Source organism: Sinohyriopsis cumingii, chromosome 2 (assembly GCF_028554795.1).
Source record: "Sinohyriopsis cumingii isolate HCF-2022 chromosome 2, ASM2855479v2, whole genome shotgun sequence".
Taxonomy (NCBI): Eukaryota; Metazoa; Mollusca; class Bivalvia; order Unionida; family Unionidae; genus Sinohyriopsis; species Sinohyriopsis cumingii.
In genome coordinates, this window is record NC_142962.1 from 170,885,604 (window position 1) to 170,913,212 (window position 27,609).

Below are 27,609 nucleotides of genomic sequence, written 5' to 3' on the forward strand. Positions count from 1 at the left end.
GGTTTAAAAATGTGATCTCTCCGTTTAGTATACAAACCTTGTGTCTATATTTATATAAAAGCACAAGCATGATAAAGTTTTGAAACCCACCGTATTCACTTGTAACAATATTTTCATGCTTTGGACCCATTTCAGTATCAAGTTTATTTTGGTTTCCTGTATAGAAAAAGCAAAGAAGGCTTCCTCTGCAACATGTTCTGGACAGACAACTTGGCACAACCGGCAAAAGTAATTGATAATTAATCACACTAGACATTAAACCATGCCATAATTCAGTGCATGTTAAGCGAATCAAAATGCACACAGATTTACTCTCAGTGTGTGAATCTGCATCAACCTGGCATAGCAACATGTAACACTTCATTAAAAGACAGACTAAACATTACCACATGTACACATGTAACACTTTATTTTTAGCTGACCATCTAAACACTACCTCATGTACTCATGTAGCACTCAGTTCAATAAAAGCCCACAAAACATTATCACATGTACCCATGTAACACTTCATTTAAAGACTGCCTAAACACATGGGTAGATGTGGTAATGTTTAGTCTGTCATTTAATGAAGTATTACATGGGTACATGCGGTAATATTTAGTCAGTCTTTTAATGAAGTATTACATGGATCCATGCAATACGGATTGATCTGTCATCTATTGAAGTGTTACATGGGTATACACATTGCTGATTGGCCTGTCGTATGACGACATATTTAGTCAATAAAGCAAACTGTGAACAATTCACTTTGGCATTCAATATGCAATAACAACACTCCCCACCTTCTGTGTAAACTGCTGCCCTGTCGATTCCCCCATCTTCTTCATGAAGGAACTTTATCAAATCTCTGACTGTGTGACTGATGGGTTTAAGAGTAAATTCACACTTTTCTTGACGTGATGGTAAAGGAACAATGATCACAGGCAATCCATTCTGATAGTGTACAAATGCATCTGAAATTGGACAAAAATAATATAAGCATGTAACACTGCTACTGTAGGAGAAAAAAGGTATGTTATTGCAAATGACAATATGGTTATAAAATCAACATTTATGACCAGATTGTGTTTAGTATAAACAATATTTACTTTTGTAAATATTTGTATAATTTTGTACAACAAAATAAGAATCACTGGATAAGAAAACAAACTCTTGTGGTTTATCTTCATAGTCTTGTTGAATTGTTTTAATTTTTGTTGTCAAAGGGTGCAACTTCCTATTGAATAATAATAACAATATAATAATAATAATAATAATAATAATAATGCTTTATTTATAGAGGGTGACTCATTAGTCAAGGACTATTCTCCCTTGAGGCCCTCTTAAGGAGAGTATAACAATGCACATTATATGAAGATAGCAATAATTAGTGTTTATTTTAACACGTTTATTAAAATAATAAATAATAAATCAGCACATGCCAACCACAACAAGCTTTAAAGTGAACAAACTTGCCAAACTTAATCAGCTGGTTTACTAGGATACTTGAACACATGGCTCAGTGATAACTGTCTGCAATATCCACATGCTCATATCTATTTCATTTTGCAGTGGAATGATTAGTTTTCTTGAGATACATTCTATCACCTGGTGATGATTCAGTGTGAGCTACACACTGTCAAATATTGCAAATAGATATACCAGCCAATTTCTGATATAAGATACTGATATTATTGGATTACTTAATTTCAAGGTCAATGAGTGTAGAATACAGAATATATGGGCGTACCCATAGATGACATACATGCCATAACATTTGTCACACTAAAAGCATGACCTTTTTACCCACGAAATTCATGACACTGTTGTGCTTCAAAAACATGAATTTTAGTAATTTTAAATAAAAAGAATTTAAAAGCCACTTTAAAACATGCCTGTAACATTAGCATGAATAAATGGCAAATAGTCCCGATTTGAGCTGATGTAAAACTATCCCTAGGCGGTTTAAATAAGATCAATTAAAAGGTCAGGTATAAACAACAAGCATTTCATATATTACCTAACTGGCTGACAATAGCTAGTGTGATGCATTAAGTACTTTGAAGACTCCTGTGGCTGAGCCTACTGTGTTAATTTACAAAGTTGAAGTTCACAAAATGGATGTGATGTGATTTTGATTTTTAACATAGCTTTAACAATTTTTCAGTCATATAGCTACGATGTCTGCAATGTGGCAGTTTATAGTGATGTCTAGCACTGAGGCAACATGCCGCAGACATGTAGCATGATGTCCCACCCAGTCACATTATCCTGACACCGGGCCGACCAGTCCTAACACTAACCTCTTAATGCTGAGCGCCAAGCGAGGTAGCTGTTAGTACCATTTTTGTAAGTCTTTGGTATGACTCAGCTGGGGATCGAACCCACGACCTCCCGCATCCGAGGCGGACACTCTAACCACTAGGCCAACAGAGCGGTTTTCACAAAATGGAACAACCTAAATCATCTTAAGTTAGAGATAAATCAAAGAGATGCTAGATGCATACTGGAGAACAACAGTCATTACTTATCACTGCGCCCGAAATGAGAATGTTTAAGCCATCTATATTAAAGATTATTGGCAAGTTTGTGATATGGCAACATTTTGTTAAGCTGGACTTTCCTCCGTATATAAAATGCAAAGAATGATTATTTCAGTTGTCAAAAGAGTGGTCAAGTGTGATTCATATTTGATGGCTATGAAGAAAGAAATAAGATATCAGCAAAGCAAGCAAAAACCAACAAAATAAATTGCAGAACTCTTGGTTGACAGAGTTTTACTTAGTAAAGCATGGTAGCAAGGTAGAGAATTTAATTCTTTTTGCTATCTCCTAACAACATATGGACAAAAGTCACTCTAGAGTGTATACATGACATCCGTTGAAATGGGAGCCCCAACTGTATGAAACATATTCAACACAATGACTTGAACATTCAGAATTGTTCTCTTTATTATTATTCATGATTATAAATCTTCTTAAAATAATAATTAATAACTGACTGTTTTCCAGGATGATTTTATTCATGAAAAAAATTGATTGAAAGACAATGATAAGCACACACTCATGTTTGCACAGCTTATTTGTGTTGATAAAGAATTAACACCCATACTGGACATTGGCATTTAGTACTGCTGCATTATGCTGCAAAGCCTGCAATTAAACTTGAAAACATTATGTCCCCTCCTCTTCCCCCTCAATCACAAATATGATTAATACCATATAATCCCTAATTAATACCCATAGAGGTGTTACATTTTCCAATGGGGGGGGGGGTATTTGTTACAATACAATAATGAACACAAAAGTTGTTCTTCTGATGTACTTCTATATTGGCCACATCTGTGGGTCTTTCTCCTACTGAATTCATTTGTTGTAAATATCAGCACAGTTAAAACAATCAACACATTTTCCCACTCAGCAGCTGCTTGAAGAAAGCACAAGCAAGTCTTGAACTTGCCACCCAGTTATTGTCATGTTTAACATCTGTGCCTGTGACTTCAGTACTTTGTACACTGATTGATATATATATATATATATATATATATATATATATATATATATATATATATATATATATATATATATATACATATATATATATATTCTAACAGTTTAGACTGTTGCAGCATTTTCTTGTAATCGTAGATCTGAAGCTGGCCATCATTGAAAAGTACAGGTCTTGTATGACATCTTTTATATTACATGAAAATGGGATTATGTTAAAATTTCCACTGTGGATTACTCAATTCCTATGTTATAGATTACAGCCTTGTGATGATTCTTGGAAAGTTTTAAATTTTCTGACCTTAAAAAAAAGTGGGAGGTAATAATTTTGGAATATATGGTATTCATTTTTCTACAGAAATCAAGTATCTCTTCATCAGATTGCATCAGATACAATTCTGATAATGCTAACTTTTTTTCCTGATCAGAGAATCCAGCATACAGTTTGAAGTTAGTACCATAATCCAGTCTCTAGTGAGTGCAAAGATGACTAATGAGACTTGCATTAGCCACAGATGCTCGATGTGAGCTTAATGTTGACAACAAAATCAATAACCTGAAGAAAAATATAAAACAAGTGACAAAATACCTCGGATTACCCCAATGGTATTCTGACATTGGACCCTGTCTATTTTACTATAAAAGAATCTCTTTTATAGAATGATATAGGGCTGTTTGAATGGGTCATAGGGGTAGAATGAGGAAATTTTGTCACGCTGAATGATTTTTTTCCTTCAGGTTATTGCATTTTTGAAACATTAAGCTGGTATCGAGCACCTGTGACATTACCTTCAAGCACCCTACTGAACTATTAAGGGCAGCAAAGACTGCATCGTGTATATATTTTGCCATCCATTAGATTCAATGTGCGATGTATACACATATGCGTATGCATATGGTGATGGTTTTTACATTGCTAAATCTACCAAGTATTTTTTTCTTCTTTTGTTTTAGTGCTTTGAAAAACAGACAAGTTATTTTGCAAATTCAGATTTGAATTTCCAATTTTTTTAAAGGCTTAATAAATGGCAGATATGTTCTGGAAAACAACCAAAAACTAAGTCTTTTTGTCTTACATCTATGCTTCTTGCTCACTGAGCTAAAACTGGATCCCAATATAGCCTGGATCTGTTGTTGTTGTAGAGTTTAACGCCATTTTTCAGCACAAGATAGGCTATACATGGCGGCCAGTATAAGTGGTGGAGGAAGAACCCAGACCCGACCCCCCCCCAAAGAACCAATGACCCACGAAAAGTTACTGGTAAGCTTTCTCATGTATCCACACTGGCCGAGCCCAAGACTCGAACCCATGCAGACAGAGGTGAGACGGCAGTGATCCATAACAGTAAGTGCTTTAGACCACTAGGCCACTTGGGGCCCTGGCCTGGATCTGTACAAACAACTCCAAATATAATAAAAATCCATGGGACCTCGAATATTTTAATTTCTGAATTCCATTATAAATGACAAAATAGTATTCATAGCATCAAAAGTTACTTTAAAATGTGCTTGGTAATATGACATTTTGTTACAGTCATTTTCATTATAAATCGTGTTTTACTATAATCTTTAAGTCATTACTAAATAAACTCAGGGAGTTAATGCTATGCCACCAAAATAAAAACACTGAACACATAATCAGAAATTATTCACAGTATTTTAGTTTGTAACTCTGTGCTGACTCCTGGCCAGTTGACAAAATACATGTCCTTTAAAAAATGCATATTTTCCAACACAACAAATAAACATTGTGTCATATTTGTCTGACCCACACTATATGACTATTTACAAAATGGGTTCAAAATTAAATGCAGAAAATTAATGACCAACATCTATTCTGCCAACCATGTCTAAATTGTTTGAAAGACATGTTTCCCAACACAACTATGGTTACCTGTAAAAGAACCATTTAATTCACCTATTCCAATATGGATTTAGATAATCCTGTCAGATTCCTCTAACAAAACTCATTAATAAATGGTTGCATTCCATAGACAATGAAGAATGGTAGGAACTTGTACCTTGATTTTAAGAAGGCTTAGTCAAAAATATGCTTGCATGGAAAGGTGAAAAGTACAAACGTTCTCACTTCTCATGATTCAAATCACACCTATCTGACATAAGCCAACACCTTATTATTGGTAATATTAAATCAGAGCTATGGAGTTCCATATGAATCTATTTCAGGACCTGAATTATTCATATTGTTTATAGGGGCCCCAAGTAGCCGAGTGGTCTAAAACGCTCTCTGTCATGGATCACTGCCATCTCACCTCTGTCTGCGTGGGTTCGAGTCTTGGGCTCGGCCAATGTGGATATGTGAGAAAGCTTGCCGGTAGCTTCTCGTGGGTCGGTGGTTCTTTCCGGGGTTTTCCCGGGTTCTTCCTCCACCATTAAAACTGGCCGCCATGTATAGCCTATCTTGTGCTGGAAAATGGCATTAAACCCTATAACAACAACAACAACAACAATCATATTGTTTATAAATTACTTGCATGTTTATGTACAACAATAAAAAAGACTTCAAGTAGAATACTGTGCTCACTAAATAACATGTTTATCAATCCCCTACAAACCAAGGCATTGTTGCTTGGAACAAGCAAAGATTACCAGTGAACTGAAATCAAAATCTAGAGTTGTGTAGCTTTAATAATCAACTGAAAATGCTGACACAGAGAAACTTTTGGAAGTTAACGCTGATAAGAATCTTGACTAATGTATGTAAATGAAACATATTTGTTCTGTACTCAAGAATTTATCTTTCAAAGAGGATAAAAATTATCTACCACTCAACTATTGGAAATTAGTTTATAACGCATTCATTCTTCCTCTTTTGGACTACAGATGCACAATTTAGGGAAATACATCCAATAGTGATACTGAAACAACCCAAAAGCTTAAAAAATGGGCAGCTAGAATTGCCCTAAATTTACCATTGGATACATCCTTGAAAATTCTATTCCTGAAATTGAAATGGCCAAAATTTGCCCCAAATGAATAAGTTTCTTCTGTACCTGCCATAACAAAAAGCAAAGTTTGGTGAAGGTAAGTACTCTAGAACTCAAAAGTTATCTAGATACCAAAAAAATTTCTTAAGGTAACAGATGGTCCAGCTGAAGAACAGACAGCAGTGTAACATGATGATCTCAGCCTTATGGACTGTGCAAAAACAAAAATAAATAGATAACACATTTTGCAGCTGTCGATCAACATCTGAGCTTTGATTAAAGATAGATCACATAACATTAACACTGAATCTCAGCAAATCCTCATCCTTAATGCCATATTAAAAAGACTCCAAACTGCTTCCCAAAGTCTCGAGATATTCTCAGTATATTTTAACTTACTTTTTGTTGTAAAATACCAACTCACTCTGATAAATGCCTAACAACAGAAGCGCCTAAAGGTATATATGTGCTGACATGATCATCAACTGAACAAGAAGATGTTGCTGAAGGTCATTATCAAAACAGTCAGCGAAAAGATGAAACAAAAATGTATATATGCAGTTGAATTCACCTGCTTTCATAATGTATTTTAGTATACATTTGTAAATGTGCTAACTTAAATAGTTTTTTCATGAGAGAGAAACGTTTGCATGAAGATATATGTATGCTGAGGGCCGCATGGGAGGTTAGTTACATTTAACTAACAGAGTTGCCCTCTTTCAATATAGACATTATTGTTATTATTATTATTATAAGGTTGGCTATATACAGTCTGGTGGATGCGGAATAATGCAAAAACATACAGACTAAATAGCATTCTTTATTCTGGTAGCTTCTCGATATTGCAAAATCAGATACACTGGCAATGCCTGCTGGACCTGCAGATGGAATCTTCCAGGCAATAATTAATCTGACCAACTAGCTTGTAATAACCAATGTAATATGTCTAGAGACTTATCTGACCTGACAGACAAAATCATTTAATAACTTTACTTGCTCATCAAACCCTCAATCTGGAACAAAAATGACAATCATGCTCACAGATTTCAAATTAGGCAATACATTTCATCCCTTTGCTTTCAATTTATTTTGGATAAAAGGATAAAGTGCTGCTTCAATCTCAATCGATCTGCCAAAGCAAAATTATTCCATGGCTCTGAGAAATCATTACAAGATCTGACTTGATATTACGCATGTACTCTATATCAACAGTTGGCTTGTGGAAGGCAAATCTAAACAACAGTACTATAAGAGACAATCTAATCCAAATCTGCTGCATCCAATGATGTAGAAAACAGAATCACAGTTTGCTCCAACTAAAGACTCGAAAGCAGTTTAATCAGCTACTTCAACTTTCTTTTCAGATGCTGACAAGTACAAACATGTCCATCAGTCAACCTGTACCTACATTATGTGTGGAAAGAAATGCATCTCTCTTTTGGTCACAATTCCAAGACTGCTAATCAGTCATTGTAGAATTTTACCTCCATCAGCTGCCTCTTACAACATGTAGGAGGGTACACTGGACCTATTCTATGTCCCCAAGTCTGCAGGGATAAAGCTGCAAGCAGTCAACTATATCTGATCACTGATGCAGTACAGCATAAGAAGGCAAATACATGTAATAACAGTAGACCTCTAATAGTGACACATAAGCCCTTATTTCAACAACATAAGTCTTTCAATCTGAAAGGCATCTGAATTTGCTAATTCATCAATTTTCAATAAGACCTCAAATTTAAGCCAGTCTGATTGCTAGATAATGTAAAATTCAGATGACATATTGTTTTGTTTTGGAATCCAGACCAAGAAAGACAAGAATTTGTCTTGATAACTGTCATACAATTGATAACACTAAGTGGGCCTGAGATTCTCACTTCAATAATGTTTTTCTAATAGCCAAATGCATATGCATTGGCCAAAAACTCTGCATCAGCTGGATACTTACTGCAAAAATTTCTGCCAATGATATAAAGTTGTCTGTGTAATGAAAAACAATTGTTTTGTGAGGTTTTAGGAATTGGGTTGGATGGCAACTCAGTATTTAGCCGATATTAAAAGGCCTTCATGGTAGGATGCTTTCTGTAAAAATTGGTCAAATTCTCATAAACAACTTTCTGTTAAAGTGTTTTAATTATATTTCACTTTTAGTAATGGCTGCCACATTCGACAGTGCATCACGTGTACCAATATAAAAGGCCTTCAAGCTACAATGTTTTCCATCAAATTTAGATATGTTGAGCAATTTGTCTGAAGTTGTTAAAGGCTCTTCCATTTTTACAAACTGCAATCTTATCCTGGATGGTGGATTCACATTACTGGAGAAAAAAAATCAAATTGCCCTGATGTCTGGAAGCTTTTTGCCAAATGTAGTTCAAAATGGTTCAATGGTTTTGGAATAATTGAATATAGCAATTGTTATTCATTCCACATGATGGAGGCAAGTCCATAGCAATCAATCAATCAAGCAATCTTTTTTTCCTCTGCAAGTTCAATATATATTTATATGCTCACTTTTCCCCCATTAACTTTACATTGTCAAAATCGTGCAGTTATTTTCCATACTAAATGGCTTCATACTGTACAAAACACGTCTAAAAATAGTATAATGTATTAGGAACTACTTTGATTGTAAACAATGTTGCTTAAGAAAAAGATGGTTTATTAGATCTGTTTGTGGTTGGAGTAGAGATGACAAAGTGAATGATATAGACCAGTTTACAGAGTCACATATGATGTTGTTGTTGGGTTTAATGCCATTTTTCAGTACACAATAGGCTATAGATGGCGGTCAGTATTAATGGTGGAGGAAGAACCCGGGAAACCCCCGGAAAGAACCACTGACCCACGAGAAGCTACTGGCAAGCTTTCTCACATACCCATATTGGCTGAATCTGAGACTCGAACCGATGCAGACAGAGGTGAGATGGCAGTGATCCGTAATGGAGAGCGCTTTAGACCACTCGGCCACTCGGGGCCCCGAGTCACATATGAAACTTTCAAACAAGCAAACAAATTATGGGATATTAATAATGTTCACAACAAACATGAGATGCAGTATTGAAAATACCTATCTAATCATTTATACAGTTATTTAGGAGAAATGTTCATAACTTTTAGCAACTGGAATGGTTCAGACTATGATCATTGCTCTCTGGGGTATATAAAAACAGCATAGAAAAGCATACTGAGACCAAGGGCTATTGCACATCTATCAGATACATACCATTTTATAAGTCAAAGTACTAAATTTAAGAAAGAATCCAACTGAAGGTTCTGGTAGAAAAGTAAAGGCCTTGGAGCTAATAAACCAAGATGACAAAGATGTTGATGTTGCAATATCATCATTCTGCTTAAATCTAGGGGGAAGACAACTGTTCCTGGGTGGGTTCAGCTCTTTTAGATGCTTCCACAATGTCTTGGTACTCTTACTTTCATCAATAGCCTGTTTATAGTAGTTCTCTTTTGCCTTATCTCTCAGGTGCTTTGTTTTACAATGGAATTTACAGAAAGGCAGATTGGATCAACGTGTTTCCTACTGTACCAATCACAGAAGATTCTCTACCTGGCGTCAGAAACTTTGGATGTAGAAGCTCTCCTGGCTTAAATGATGCAACTGGTGACTGTCCAAAAACTTTTTCTGGCGGAAAGATTGTTTGAGATAAGCCAGGCATGAAGGTGGAGATTGGGCTGTTGTGGAGAAGAGATCCCCAGTGCTGTGACAGGAGATCCCTCCTGTGAGGTAGAGACCTGGATTGATCTATCAAGAGGTCTAGGAGATCGCTGAACCATGGTCATTGGGGCCACAATGGGGCAATGAGAATGATCTGAGCAGCAAAAGTTCAGACTCTTTGCAGAACTTGTGGCAGCAGTTGGAAAGGTGGAAAAGCATATGCGAATAGGCAATCCCGCTGGAAGCTGAATGCATCAACTGCCCTGCTTTCTGATCTGGGACTGGAGACATGTAAACAGGAAGTTTGTTGTTGAGCTTGGTTGCAAAAAGGTCCACCAGAGGTATTCCCAAAAGGGAAAACAGGGACTCTGTTACTGAATGGTGCAGAGACAATTCCGTGAAGATGACTCAGTCGGTTCTGGACAGGCTGTCCACTAATATGTTCATCTTGCCCAGAATGTGGTGAATTCGGATTGTGACATTCTCTGAGGCTGCCCAGAGGAAAAGGTTCCAGACCTCCATGCAAATAGAAGGGGCATGTGTGCCTCCTTGACATCGTAAGACAGACGTGTTGTCTGATGAGACCATGACATATTGGCCCCTTATTAGGGCAATGCACCCATGCAATTCAGGAAATACTGCTTTCATTTCTAGGTTGTTGATGTGGAGAGACAATTTGGCCTGAGTCCAGGAACCCCCATCAGGAATCTGTCTCGATTCATCCACCAAAGCAAATGGTGGTGAAAACTGGTCCTAGAGGGATCAGGTTTGATAGAGAATCTTTGTGAGGTTTCCAACTTGCCAAATGGAGGAACTGTAGAGGATGCATGTGAAGACATCCTAAAGGAACCAATTCAACACAGGCATTCAAGGTTACGAGTATGGACAGATAAAAGCGAGCAGATAAAAAAAAGGTATTCGCTCGTAGCGTCTTTAGGACAGCCAGGATTCAATCTACCCAATCCAGAGGAACCCGGCCGAAGTTTTGGTTCATGAGGCAGTTCATCTCCACGTAAACAAAGTCCTGTGATGAAATGAGCTCTGACTTGTCGAAGTTGGGTAGGAGACCTAATTTAGTTATGGTCAAGCAAGAGCGGAACAGATCCTGATGAAGGGACCAAACATGGACATAGTGAATCAGCCAGTCATTGAATTACTGGAGAATTGATGTTCCCTGTATTCGAAGGTAGGCACCTACTATTCCCATAACCCAGAAGAGATTCCGAAGAGCAGAACCCAAAACTGAACAACTTCCTGGTCTAGCCAAAAATGAAGATATTTCAGGTGCGGAGGAAACATGGGGACATGTAGATGGGCATCCTGAAGGTCGATGGTGACTGCCCAATTGGGCGGATGAAGAGTGTTCCAGATTGAGGAGGTTGTTCCAGATTGAGGAGGTTGTCTCCATCTTCAAGGTTTCCTCTGACAGTAACTGGTTGAGAAGGGAGAGATTGATAATGATTTGAAATTTCTTGTTTTTCTTTTGACCAGTAGATTTGGGAGTAGAAGGCAGGAGACTGACCATTAGAAACTTGACTGCCCCTTTCTGCAAAAGGGTGTGCACCTCTTCCCTTAATTCCACATGATTGGAATGGGGAAAGAAAATGGGGGTCCTTGATAGCAGGGATTGCTCCCGAAACTGGAGTCGATAACTCTTGATGAGGGAGGAGGTGGTCTAGCAAGAATTTGTGAATTGTACTGAGGTTGTGCCTGCTCGAAAAATTTGGCAGACGGTCCCTGAGGATAATTTGCCTGACCTCATTTCCTGGTCGATTGTGATGGACCAACAGTGGCAGTAAAAGATCGATGTTGGTGATCAAGTAAGTCTTGAGAAGCCACTGTAGGAATGTGGTCCCCTAAGAGGGTCTTGGCTTACAGAGTACCAGCTCTTAGACTGTCGTGACTGTGGTTAAGCAAGACCTTCAATGAGTCCAATGCAGCATCAAGGTGCATGTGCAGAAAATTCCATTGATAATGCCATGGCAACAGATAGTGCATGCTAGGATGTTTTGGCCACAGCCGCCAGCACACATTGTAATGCACACTGGGAGGATGTATTCACATCATACAGACGGCAAATTTTCTGCATGAAAATAGCTAAGCAATAGAAACAGGATAAGTAATTGCTGCTATTAAAAGGTGATTTAAGGCTTAGAAGTCATTATTAAAGTAGGCTGATTTCAACTAAGCCTAGTCACATTGCTAAGTCCTGCAAGGACTGCCTTTGCTTGTAAACACCAGGTCTTATGGATCTGGACAAAGAATTAGACCTTTTATTGAACAAGCCTTTAGTTCTTCTACATATTGCCTACAACACTGGATTTAATGTTTTTACAATTTTCATGTTCATGTGTGACTTCTTGAATATGCAGCTTTTGCCAGCTATAATAGAGCAGACTTATTAACTTTCTGACATGCTGCAACTGTGTCCTCAACCTAAAATATCCTACAATAAAGCTGTACCTTTGCATCATTAGGTTCAAATACAGGAAGGCTGATACCTTTCACCAAGGACAGAAAATAATCTGCCTTCCACTGCCACCATTCTCTAGGCCATCTAAAATACCCAAGACTGAAAGAGCTTATTAAAAATAATCCCCTGGCAGCATTTGTACAATTCTAAGAAATGGGAGCATTTGACACTGTACTTTGCTATAAATGGCTGCAGCAATAGATTATTTTTGGCTTTCTGTGATGTGGCGAAGTCATTGTTCAAGATCACTTCAATCCTACATGTTATCAAAGATTGGCACTTCCACATAAACACTGCTTTCCTCATTGACATTTTCTAAACAAACCCTTTCTGAAAGTGTGTGTCTACAAATGAACCACTGTAATGAAATGTTTTTCTTGATCCCATGCAATTTCTCTTTCACTGGATGGAAACTGATATTATAGTGAGCATTTGTTCTACATGGGGTCTGTGACGTTATCAACTGGGTAAATGGTCATCCAATTGTTACACCAAATACATAAATAGTCCACAGTGCTATCTAGGCTGCTCAGAGGGCAAAGCCAATAGAAGTATGAAGTAATAGAACCAGATCATGATGATGTTAGTATTCAACATATGAGAATGGGAGGTGTTGCAGTCCATCCCCAGCCAAAAGCAAAAAGTTTGTTTCCAGTTGGCTGACCATCCCTGATTTTCATTGCCAGCCCTAGCACTTTTTTCCCACAGGGTAAAAGAAAAATCCAATTTTTTTTAATATACAAAAGTAATAAATTCTCCAAATTGATTTGCGAATCTAACAGAGCTAGTTTAACCAGTACTTGAAGTGCTAAATATATTATATATATATTAATAATTATAACACTGACACACACACACACACAGATATATATATATATATATATATATATATATATATATATATATATATATATATATATATATCCCTACTTACCCTAGCTTTAAAACTAATGCAATAAGACATTTTTTGGGGTGTGGTGGGGTGTATTTTCAGTGGATCCAATGTATTTGTATATTTATTACATGTGTGCAGTCAAAAATAATATCCATTGATCAGTGGATAAGTAAAGCTGTGTCCTGATGTAAAAAAAAGTGTTCACTATATGGCAAGATGTGCACACCATTTCCTTCACTGGTGCATCAATTTATATACAATTTTTGGAGGTGTTTCTCTGTGGATACATGTAGATGATGTATGCCCATATCTTGGATGTGTCCACTTGAAATCATTGGATTCGATTATTTTACTTGTCATCATTCCCAATTCACCAAAGCTTCATCATTCCTGGCTTCCAAAATGTATCTTTTGCGATTGACTCATATTCTTATGAAAATGTTGACACATGCTCACTGAATTTTCCTTCTATTAACAGGTCCTCAGTTTCTTGGTAATTTTTAGAACATGAACATCACATCCACGGTGTATTAGAAATTGCATCCGCTGCAGTGGTTTGTGTGAATTCAGCATGCCTCATCTATTTATACAGGATCATATGACTGTGCCACAAGAGAGAGGTTTTAGACATGCATGCAACCTTTCTGAGACGATTCATTCTTCAAAGATATTTGATAGACTTATTTAAGTTTATGTGACACAGTCATAATAAATTATAACTTTACTGTGGTGCAGACTCTAGTACAGAGCTACCATAATTACAGTGTACTTTCATGGAATTGTTGGTGCTCCATTCACTTGTCTGTACTTTGCGGTCCAAACATGCAAGCACTGGAACATTGGTTTCCAGTCTTTATTATGTCACAGCTAGGCTTTGATATCTAACTTACTTTCCATCATGTTAAGACTTCTTTTGAGTATGGACTGCCATAGACAAAGGAAGTTTCAAACAATAGCTTTTTTGCCATTATATGTGATGTATATTGTACCTGAATATACACAAACAATTACTTTCCCCAATTACCCAAATATAACAATTACTGTGGCTTTAACTAGTGCCAAGGATTCATCTGTGCATTATGTGCATGATGTTTCTTGCCACTGTCAATATATTTATACCTATATCCTCCTACCAAGTATTGTTAACATGACTGCTGTTAATTATGTCTTTGAACACTACCAGCTTGCATGCTTTATTCAATTCTTTGGGGTTCTCTCTGGGCAATCACTTCATTCCATTCCATTTTATTCACCCAAGAATCTTATGTCTGCACTCTATTGCTTACTCAAACTAAACCCACTGTTTGAAGCCCACATTGTTGCAAGTGTTATCTCCAACTTGGCAAGCCCAGTCTTCACAGGGATCCTTCAGTTCCAGCTGAAGAAAATTTAGTCATGGGTTAGCCATAACACTAACAGTGATTTTCACAGCTGTGAGCTTTGAACACTCTGTTGCATAAGAATCACTCACAGACAGAATGAACCAATATTCATTAGTAGCAGCCAGGACAGCCACCATAGGCAAACCAGACATGTTTATACATAAAAGTTCACTGGATATGGTTTCTTTGGGGATAAAATGACTTGCTGACCAATTCAACCTGCAATGCCAATCATTTCATGTATAGGCAACTAGGGGTGCAACAATACAACCAAAACCGAATTGCAATATAATGCGATACACCAAAACCCATATTGCAAAATGTATTTACTAATTGAAAAATTACAATATCTCTTAAGTGATATAACCTTGTAGACTTCAAATCGTACTGCACTATTTGCTTTTCTGTTGGGAATAATTTAAAAATCCATTTGTTAAAAAATATAAAGTTTCTGAAAATTACAATTCAGGTCTATAAGCCTGCCAACTGCCTTGAAAAATCAATCAACTTTAACTTATAACTGGAGACAAGAACAGGAAGTTAACAGGACATAAGCACTTTGATCTGACCATGTATTTTGCACAGAAAACATCTGAAGTGGCTGCTGTTTGTTTAAATGTTTGCTCTCTTTTTATTCTTTGAAACTAAAATATCAATCATAACAGCAGATGTTGCATGCTTTGTTGTATGTACACTCCAGGCATTGGATAAAAAATAAATTATTTTAGAGGAATTGTGTATTTATGAACATGTACTCTTCTGTGTCACTATGAACTGGACATAAATATCTGTGGCAAAGTGAAGCTTATAAATTATCATTTATAAGTGGAAAAATATCCCCAGCTCTTGACTTGCCACCCCCCAATTAAACTTTGCCTGAATAATGGTACTGTGAATCTTGTTTTAAATTATCTTGCTTGGTATCTACAAAGAAAAAGAAAATATGCTTCTTGTATTAAACTGGAAACATTATGCGGTATACAAAGATCTGTTGGACGAAAGCAAGACTGAACAAATCGTGGGACAGAAATATTGCGGTATATATTGCCAGAATATGAAACCTCAATATACCATTATATCATTGCACCCCTATATATAACTCAAGTATTGTGGAGAATTCCTACAGAGCCATATGAAGCTGAGCAGGAAGTCTGCATAAACATGTACTTAACTGCTACATACCACTGGTATTTTTAACTGATGTGCAGTAAAAACTACTGGGAAAAGAAGATCTCAGAAACTTCGCAACTAGGATCTGAAAATATAAACAAAATATATAATAATAATTATAATAACAATAACAACAATAAATTAATTTCTATATTCAAAATTACAAAACCAATTTTATGACATATTTTTGATGCACACACCCAAAATCAAGTCAACCATAAAACACCCTAACTGTATCCCAAGGTTAAGTTCCAAATTTTATAGTTTCTAGCAATATTGAAAAATTGCTGGGTGACATGCAGAAAAAAAAAGAATAAATATTGCATGGCTGGGCTGGACAAGGTAAGTGGTTCCCAACACCTGGGTTGCAACCCAAATCAGCATCAAGAGGACATTCTGGATATCACCAGGATTTTTTTTTTGAGAGTAGAAAAACTTATCAAAATGTGCCTAAACTTTCTCTGACTTCTTCATATTGGTGATTTTTTCTTTTCTGACAAAGGCACTCCATTATTCAGAATAAAATCTTGACAAAAAAAGTGAGAAAAACTGGACATTTTCCTGAAGCAAATCAAGAATTAACTTATACCTTTTATATATTTTGGGAAATTTCATGAAAATGAAAACAGATTTCCCTGATGACTATTCCAGACATGTGATATATGCAATCCTACAAATGTGTGGGGAAACAAAGACAAAATCTTACTGCAAATACATGTGGGGAAAATGAAAGTAAATTTAATTTCCTTCTGCCTTTTTTTGTTTATCTTGGTTGTCTTTTAGACTACATATTTTGGAATGCAAATTCCCTATCAATATATGTGATATTTCTGTGTAAAACACAACTGTAAACGGCACAGAACCTGATTAGTGTCAATGCTGTTTAAAATCTTAACTTACATGTACAGAGGGCTGCTACTTAATAGCAATCAATTAGACCCTAAATCTCCCAACATATATATGCAACATCAGCTCATGGTCTTTGCATTTCACAGCTGGGTGCATTTCATACACAAGGAAATACGGTACAGTAGAAAATTCTTGATTCTTTTAACACTTGTTGGAAAAGCCATTTAATCAGGATGAGGCAAGCTATACAGACTTGTGATGTTGTTTATGTGATGTCTCACATGGAGTTTCTAAAGTGATTGTATATGATCAATAATGTATTACCCAGCTCAACTAGCAGTTCAAAGGAATGAATTAAATACCTGTTTTGTCTGCTGCCTAGCCCTCTCTACTGGCATCAAGAACCTTCTTAGGTGCAATGTAAGTAAGAGAAATACCACTAACATAGCACTGTTATGCTTGCTAATAACTGCCAATTAAAATCAACAACATATCATCTGTTTGTGATTATTGTCACAACAGTACATGCAAATGAGCTTGATTCAACAACTTACCCATTTCATTATCTTGTATAGTAGCAGGCGGAAAATGAAAAGTAGAAGATTAAACAATATACAACGGTAATCATGATCTTTGAAATAATAAAACTACTTGGCTCAACAGGAAAAGTAGGTAGTCAGTAATTTAGCCAGTGGCCAGTTTATATGTACTGAGAAGACTGACATTTAAATCTTTTATACAGCTTTGTTTTTGTCTGTCACAATTCTTTTCATAAGAAATTTTAAAGGTCTAGTGATGACAACAGAAAATAATACCTCCCTTACAAATATTATGAAATGGGTTTATTAAATGCCATATCACCCATAATGTCAAAAACCACTTATCCATGAAGCAATACATGTATATCCTTTTCACAGTTTTGTGTAAGGTGATTCAGTCAGAAAATAAATAAAATTCCTGATTTCAATATTCATGACATTTCTAAAGCAAATTTCCAAACGTTCACTCATCTAAACCAGTAGACATGATGTTATGAATGTACTAGTAATTCTTCCAAGCTCCAACTCTTGACCTAATGCTGAACTTACCCAAACCAAACTAGCACCAAGACAAAAAATACATTAGCACACTCTGGAACACATTATCTTAATTGGTTTGTAGCTCTGTTCAAGGGATAGCATAACTACCATTTGTTCATTACACACAAGAGACACAAGTTCACATTATTACTGATATAACAATAGGTACATACTCATCGTATAAGTGGAAGACGTTTACAGAAATGTTCCAATTGATCCAAAATGTACTCTGCTAATGGAAGGATTTCTACATTTCCAAGAATTACTGCAGAATCTTATATATAAAATTACTGCCGAATCATACACAAGCAAAGGCTTCTGATCTTTCAAGTACTATATAAAGTGCCTGCTTATGTTTCATCAACAATGATACCTTTGTGTCAACAAAAAGTCAGGTTCTAAGTGCATCTGCTGCAGTCCTTATCAACAACTTTATAAACTAACATCGGCAAAATATCAATGATTAAGCATACATTGAGTCTTTTCTGACCAAATTGTTCCAGATAAACACACCTCAACTGGAGTTTACTTTTGAAACAAAAGCTCAAAAAATAAAAACGAAAATCACAAAAGCAAGTTCCTGAATATTAACACCAACCTCCCGGTATGTCAAAACCCTTTAGTGCACAATAAATTTATGGACGAAAACAAGAATCTATACCCAAATGACTTGACCGACAGCTAAAAATTTGCATGGTGAATGTGACTTTACACAATATATAATTAAAAAATACAGTCTGATAAAAAGACATCCTGGACTAGTGTTTGGTCAGATATACCCCTGCGAAATGGAGTTCTTGAAATTATGAACAGTTCATGAACTTTATGAACTATTCTTGAACTGACATGAAACGTTCTTCAAATCATTTTTTGGCTGTTCATGAACTACAGTTCTTAAACAGTTCATGAATAACTTTAAGAATAAATGAAGTACAATTCAAGAACAATAATACACCACAAGAGTTCAAGAATGAGTTCATGAACATGTTAAGAACATTTAATGTACTAAAATGAATTTAAATAGTTCATAAAAAGCTCATGAATAGTTCTTGACAGAATTCTGGAACATGTCAAGAACAGTAAAAGGACAAAAAGAAAGGCAATTAAATTAAATTAAATAACTGAAAAGTTTATGATAATATCTGGAAACAAATCAGGAATAGTTTAAGCACACAAAAGTTGCAGCTGAAATACATGTAACTGAAAACTTCATAAAAATTTATGTTCATTTGATTCTGAATACAGCACCATTCAATGAAAGAGACTACTTTTGTCATAAACTTAACCTTTTAAACTGCAAGCTCACTCCCTGTTTTCAACATTACTTAAAATGAAATGTTCTAGGCAATTATAAAACCAGAGGATGTCTGAAAAGATGACAACAGGAACAAGAATCTATTATCTAATTCTGTATGGACTTAAGAGTTAGCAAAATAATGAAATCTGAAAGTAATATTATATCCATGCAGCTCGTGCTTTACGATTCTCACATACATGCAAAGTAACCCCTGCACATGATACTGTATTATAATTACTATTTAAAGTCATTCACAACACTGAGGTCAATAGTATGGGTCATATGTTACATCGTAGAAATAGTTGAGATAAATCCGAATAACGGTTGATGATGCGGTTGGTCAATTCGAAATTGAAATATTCTGCCAACGGACATCATGCTCATTTGCTGAATATTAAATGAAATGGATTCACTGATAGAAGGTCGAAAATACTGTTTGTTGTTTTGGCATTACATTGAAAGGAATTGGTCAATACAAAGCGTCATTACAATACTGAAGCCATGCCGTGATGAGTACAGAAAAGGAGATTTAGTAATGGCTAAATTTCAAGGGAAACCTTACCATGCAGCCATCCTAGGAATTGAAGGTAAACTATTTTAAACCATTTCTCGTAAAATAGGCCTGACTATAGACTCTTTCATGATTACTTAGGGCCTGTGGTTTTGGTTAGTAACATAACAATATTTACCGTCAAAATGAAAATGTCACAATCCTAAGAAAGTAATGATTGATTTTTTTAAAAGTATTTTGCGCGAAAAGGTATTATTCAGTCATACAACCGCAGTAATCCTGAAATGGTCTCTTGAGCACTAAGGGTTCCAACTGGACTGGAACCCTATCACCAATCCCGCCCCCCCCCCCCGAAAAGATCTTTAAAAAAACAGGACAGTAAAGTTGTCTAACAGCAACATTTTTTCCTGCCAAGAAAATATCATTATTAAAGAAGTGAAAATTTGTTTCTATGTTTGTTTTATGTTAGTTTAATCATTAACGGCATAACTGTGTTTAAGTATCTACTTCAGGTGTATTTATGAAAGGTTCAAAAGTTTTTATCTGGACTGTGATTCACTGTGACAGAAATGAACAATTCTGGAATTATTCAAGAACTTGTTCAGAACACTTGTTCATGAAAAATTAACAAAATGCACCTGAACATTTCATGACTTTACTCTAGAATATTAGTTCTTGAACAGTTCATGAACAATCCATGTTAAAATGTTCATGAATTGTTCAAGAACTTGTGTTCCAGAACATTCAGGTTCTGACGTTCTTGAAAATTCGGACAATTAATGTTCAAGAACTGTTCATGAAATGTTAATGTGCATTTTATGAATGCTTCATGAAAAGTGTTCTAGAACAATTCATGGATAATTCAAAAATTGTTCATTAAATTTTCACAGGGGTAGTTGATGTAGGTTTAATGCCATTTTTCAATAAAAGATGGGCTGATCATCACAGCCAGAATAACTAGTGGTGTTCAGATATTTGTAACTCTGCAGGGTTTAAGAGTGAATCTACATTCATAAGTCTTGAGAGTGACTTCAGATATGTTGCAAAGTTTCATTACTGTTGATCTTCATTGTGATTCTGTGTCAATATTCCACACTGATAGCAAGTTTATTATAATTCGACTAATGACTGTCAACAGGATAAAATATCTGCATAATATTGCCAATGAATCCAGGACTTTTATTTCCTGATGTGACACATTGTAATTATACTTCCTGAATAACTACAAGACCAAAAAATGTCAATATGAAAATCAAAATGATTGTAAAAAGTGACTATAAAGTCACTAATGAAATGAAGGATAAGCAACTACATCAACTGGTATGGTATTCAATAGCAAAGTCCTGCCAAATCTAAACGTACCTAGTGAGACTCTTGACTGTATTCAATGCACACTATTATAAATGCTGAAGTTAACGGATTTTCAGGGTCTGAATGTGACTTTGAAGATGCTAATATATATGAACATTTTAATATGGAAATGGGATGTAAGAATGATAAAAGTAGTATGGAGACAATCTCAGTGAGTACCCCATTGCATGATGACATACATATAATTGACATGAAACTAAATACAAAAGGTTTTAACATAGGTCACTTAAATGTACTAGGTATAGTGGGGAAAATAGATCAAATTAAGATAATGTTGTATTCCAAGGAAAATAATATACATGTTTTAGGATTCAGTGAAACAAAATTAAATGCTAACTACAATGATAATCTATTTCACTGTCAAGGCTACAATAAACCATTATGCAGGAACAGAGAGACAGCAGGGGGAGGTATTGTTGTATACATTAGGGAAAATGTAAATGCAGAAAGACGACTTGACTTGGAGTCACGTGTAATTGAGAGTATCTGGGTGGAAAGTATTCAAAATAATTCAGAATCATTCCTAGTTGGTTTCATTTATAGGCCACCTTCCTCCAAAGAAATCTGGAATAACTTTTTGAAACAAATGGAAAATGTTCTTGCACAGGAGAAAGAAAAAAGGACCTTCTCAATACTCAAATAAGGAACAAGTGGATGGAATTTATTGAATCATTAGGCCTAGTTCAGCTGGTAAATGAGCCTACAAGGGTAACATAAATATCAAGTACTCTTATTGATCACATTTATACCAACCTACCAGACAATGTGTTAATGTACCGAATATTGGTCTTAGTGACCACTATCCTACTTTCTTTTACAAGAAAGGTTAATTGCAAGAGAAATAAGAAAAATACAAACAAAACAATCACCTACAGATCATACAAATTTCTCAATGACCTATATAAAGTTCCATGGAATATGATCCAAATGTGGATGACACAGATGAAGCTCTAAGGGTGTGGACTGACTTATTTATGGATGTAGCCTCTAAGAAAGTCTTCAATGAACTCACTGGAGGCACACGTCACAAAGATCAGACAAATAAAATTTACTTCTGGTAAATGACACCAATGCCACTGATCACATGACACTGCAAATGTTTTCAATGATTTTTTCACCAACATTACCACCAAATTAAAAGAACCAGTAATAGAAAACAACTTTAATGAACTGAAAAAGTTCTGCAGCAGCAGACTTTCTAAGGAGGTATGTTTCTCTATTCCAGCAGTATCAAAAAACTTTTTAAAAAAATGACTCAGTAAACTTGATACTAAGAAAGCTACAGGACTGGACCAGTTTAGTCCACGACTCATTAAATCTTGTGCCTCTGCTATTGTAGATAGCATAACATTTCATAATCAATTTAAGTATTGCAACCTCATCAGTCCCCAAAATATGGAAAACTGCAAAAGTAACCCCTATTCACAAAAGTGGTTCTAAAGATGATGCTGATAACTACCAACGAATCTCAATACTACAAAACTTGTCAAAATTGATTGAAAAACATTTGCTGTTACACCCTAATCAATCAGGCTTTAGACAGAAACATTCACGTGAGACTGACCTGATCTCCCTAACTGAAAAATGGCTTCAAGCACTTGACCAAGGTAGATAATAGGATCTGTAGATTTCAGGAAAGCTTTTGACATGGTGGATCATGAAATCCTTTTGAAAAACTGAAAATCTACCAATGTGATGAAAGAACAATTAGATGGTTTACTTCATACTTAAGTGAGAGAACACAACATGTTTACATAAATAATGTTCTGTCTGAACCTGGAACAATTAGATACGGCGCACCACAAGACTCAATTCTAGGTCCATTACTTTTTATTTTATTTATTAATGACCTACCACTTTTACTAAGCGACTCAATATCATCTACAGTTCTCTATGCAGATAACACAATATTGTCAGACATCCAAAACACAAAGCATGAACTCGAAATTTCTTTACAGAATGCTCTAAACAAATTGAACAACTGGTGCACATGCAATGGCATGGTGGTAAATACATGTACTGGTAAAACTAAAATATTACTTATCTCAACAGGGCAAAAAAGGACAAATCTTGATAGTGATAAACTATGTCTGACATGGAAGGACACAAATTTGCAAATGGTCTGTCATGATAGACTACTTGGTGTTTTGGTAGATAATAACCTATCATAGACTGAATATATCAAACATATCAGTAAAAAGGTTAATTCAACTTTATGGCTTCTCAGTAGGATAAGACAATATCTCCCTGAACAGCACAGAAAACTATTTTATAACAGTTACATACAACCCTATTTTGACTATTGTAACACAGTATGGGGTAATTCAAATGATAAAAATATAATAAAACTGGCACATCTTCAAAATGAGAGTATTTGGGCTAATATCAATCCATAAAGAAAGCAAGAAAAATGTAGCTGGTAAGTTTAAAATATTACCTATTACAGACCGAATCCATTTGAGAAAAGCCAAATTAATGAACAGGATATCCAATAATAGTGCTCCTGGCAATACTCCCCACCTGCAATCCATGTCTACCAAAAGTATAAAATTCCCAAACCAAATAAGGAATTATTTTTAAAAAGTTTCCAATACTCTGGAACTTTGCTCTGGAATAGTATTCCAGCTGAGATTAGAAATACCCACTGTATTTCCCCTTCTTCCAAACCCAATATATCCAGTGGCTTCAGAGATGCAGCTAAAAAATAAATAAATTCCTTTATATGAGGGCCTCAAGGTAGATTAGTTCTTAGCTAATTGTGTTACCCTCTTTAAATAAATCATCATTATTAATATTATTATTATTATTATTATCATCATACTACATGAAGTTGACTGGCTCTACTGTACCATTTAACAGCACTGTAATGTAATACATGTAACATTAATGGCATTACACCTGCTTGTTAACTACATGTACACGTATAAGATGCAATGTGCTGTGATTTATCCAACTGAAAGTTAAAAACCATATGTGAAAAATCTTATAACTAGTCACTAAATCAATTCAGCATATGCTGTTCTTACAAATATACATTACTTTCTGCTATAATTGCAAGATGGCTATCTGGGATGAAGCCAGACACAAAGCAGCTTCTTTATATTTATGGTATGTTGCCACTTTTAGCAAAATTCATTCTCAACTTTCTCCATGTTTATTTCCTAGCTTCAACTTCCATCACAATGTAGGTATGTGAGAAAGCTTGCCAGTAGCTTCTCGTGGGTCGGTGGTTCTTTCCAGGGTTTTCCCGGGTTCTTCCTCCACCATTAATACTGGCCGCCATGTATAGCCTGTCATGTACTGAAAAATGGCGTTAAACCCCACAACAACAACTTCCTTCATTTTTTCTTACCTAACTTCAACTTTCTCCAGGTTTGTTATCCAACTTCATCTTCCACTAGGATTATTGCATTAAGATTATCACATGTAGTGCTTATTGTTTTTTTAAATAATTTTTATACCTTTCAAATGGACATAGTGGAAACTACAAACTATGTGCATCTGCTAAGTTCCATATTCACACCTAATTCTGCACTTTACCTGCATGAATTTCATGTACAGACTAAAAAAATTTGGAAATACTTACACTGCTATAAATTTGAGCTACTGGGTATTGGACGTTTAAAATAATACCTTAAGAATTAGGTACAAAAATCTCAGTGTATCCTTAACATGCACAAAAAAATCATCATCATTTGAATTGATATGAAAAACAGGTGCCTCTGGCTGGAAGAAGGACGTGAGGAACAGACTATCATCTCTGTGCTTATATATGTAAGAAGTTATGGGAGTTTTCCATTATAAACAATTTTTAATGGCATTACATTTGTATAAAACCAACAATTAAAATTAATTACATTTTTGAGCCATCAGCCCTAGAATTGAACATTTTTCAACATGAAATTATTATTTTGTGGGGAATTTGTAACAAATAGGCTTATGGCTTCTAACCTCTTAAACACTATCACTTCATCACTTGCTGTAATCAAATTTTAGATATCTCTTTATATCAGATACAAAAATTAATATTCAAAATCAAAACTTAACATTAGTTATATAACTGTGTTGTTTTGCAGAGACACTGCCTTTTTAAATAGTAGGAGTAGCAGAATAAAATTCATCTGTTATTCATCTAACATAATATAAATTAAGGTTGCATTAAAATAAATCTGTTAAAGGTGTTATTGGATTAAAGTGTCCAGTGATCACATAGAACCAATAGTTACATATACATGTAGTTTCACATCAAATTAAAGTTCTGTATTTTAAGAGGATTGGAATCTTTGCTGCATGTATATCAAGCAGATACAAGGCAACAAACTACAATATTTATCATTAATTAATGCTATATTATAGTTTTTAAAAAAAAAGGATGAATAGAATGTCATTAGAAACTGGGACCTCCTTCACCAAAATGTTTTATATACTTAATCTATAGTGTCCTTAACTTTGGTCAATGATTGTAAGTTGTATTTCAGATCAGGGTCATTCATAAACAGAATTATTACATAGCATTTGAGTTCAAGGCCCATCTTACTTACAATTAGAAGCTTTTTGCGTTGGATTGTTTCACAGCCTGTTATAATATATGTCTTGTGAAAATGTGTATAAATAGGGATTTAATAAACAAATAAGTTGTTCATGTTTTAGATCAGTCTTTGGGATTTCATTTATGATCTGAGTTTACAGTTGTGTTCTTCAAATCAGATATAATTCGAGAGGAATTATTTATTTAAAATATTCATTGCAATTAATAAAATGCTGATAGACTTTTGGATTTATATATTACATGGGATTTTTGTGAACTTGCTCAAAGACATTTTGGATTGCATCATTGTGTTATATCAGGACATTCAAGACTATACCAGAAGTCAGAAAAATACAATGCATCTGTGACAAGACTACATCCCTTTAGAGTCCATATAAATTTTCTTGAAGGCTTTCTTCCTTCAAATTTGTCAAGTCAATTTCATACTGAAAGATCAATATAACAAAATTCCCTCCAGGCTTTTGGCTCTCTTCATTTGTGTATGGCATGTAAACCAGAAAGAACTCATAGTATAATGTCATTAGGGAATATTTTCATCTAGTACACAATGTTTTAATATTGATATCTAACTAACACAAATAATAGACAGCTTTCCAGAGGGAACCCAAAACTGTCAAGCATTATCTATCGTTAAGCTTTTGTTTTCCATGCCAGATGTCTTAACACATTTCAACTGACTATGCTAAATGAAGAAGAGGTGGATAAATCTTGATTATGTGTGAAAGTCCAATGGGCTACCAAAAATGGAAACAACAGTAGCACACAAGAAATTCTGGTAGCCCACATTTTTCCATTAATAAACATTTCTATTTAATGCACCATTACAAACATCAAGAAGGCTATAATTGTAAGGTGGTAAAAAGTTCATAAAAATAAACACACTGAAACTACATGCACATAAAATGGTTTACATGTATGTAATTATCTTGTGGTTTTTTTTAAATGAAAAACTAGAAATTCAGTAGTCAAATATCCAATTTAAACTTGACAAACAATTAAGTCAAAGTATTTTTGCCCTATGACTATAAGAAAGTTTACATGCTTAATCAATTTTAGTTTTTTTGCAAAATAAATGAAACAAATAAAACAGCAGAGCTTAAATTGTAAGTCAAATGAAAATAAAATGTAAAGATTGGATAAGATGGCCTCAACAAGTCTTTATACCACAATGTTATGATGTAGTTTATACTTACTGCATTTTTCAAATAGTTGGCTAAATTACTGTTAGGAACTCAGCCAACAATCAGGTTAAAAATTATAAAATAAGGAATGAAATAAGTTTTATGCATTTATACATCCTTCAGGCTTATCATTTTTAAACTGGATGTAGGGTGGGTGTAGTGGCCTAATATTAATGAAATAAAAAACATTCAATGTGCCAGGTAGTCCAAGGAACAAAATTTAGACATTCCCTGTTACATAGGTTACAGACTTGTTCGCCTATGCCTTACTGAGTATAATTTCTTTAATCTTATTTTTTTCAATCCCGACTCCAAAGCAAAGCAAGATTATACTGTCATTTGTCTGTCCATTACCACATCTTTTCCTAAACCAGTCTGAAAATTCATGAAATTGGTTAAGTTGCCCATAGTGTGAGCAACTTTAAAGTATAATTTTTGTTCCCTTCCCCAGGGTTCCATGGCTTGTGTGTGTGTGTGTCAACACTCCAAAATAATTAAAAATACTGCAATTCCATAGACATTTTTTTATATATTTCTGAACCAAACTTTGTACAAGAGGCATTATGTATGTATCACAATATGGGTTACAATCTGTAGGAACCAATCTGGTGGCCAGGTGGTAGAGCATCTGCCTTGGATGCAGGAGGTCACAGGTTCAAACCCTGGCTGAGTCATACCAAAGATGTAAAAATGGTACTAGCAGTTGCCTTGCTTGGTGCTCAGCATTAAGACGTTAGTGTTAGAAC

At 35.2% G+C, this 27,609-nt stretch overlaps 1 protein-coding gene across 1 annotated transcript in view; it reads right to left on the reverse strand.

The window, feature by feature from the left end:
• The window catches only part of LOC149806291 (calcium uniporter protein, mitochondrial-like), a 93,356-nt gene that overhangs the window by 59,302 nt on the left and 6,445 nt on the right, over nt 1–27,609 (reverse strand). The window contains exons 2-3 of the mRNA XM_089951234.1: nt 16,039–16,111; nt 783–953 (exon numbers count right to left, since the gene is read on the reverse strand). Of these exons, the coding sequence (XP_089807360.1) occupies nt 783–953; nt 16,039–16,111 (244 nt within the window). The remainder of the gene's footprint in view (nt 1–782; nt 954–16,038; nt 16,112–27,609) is intronic.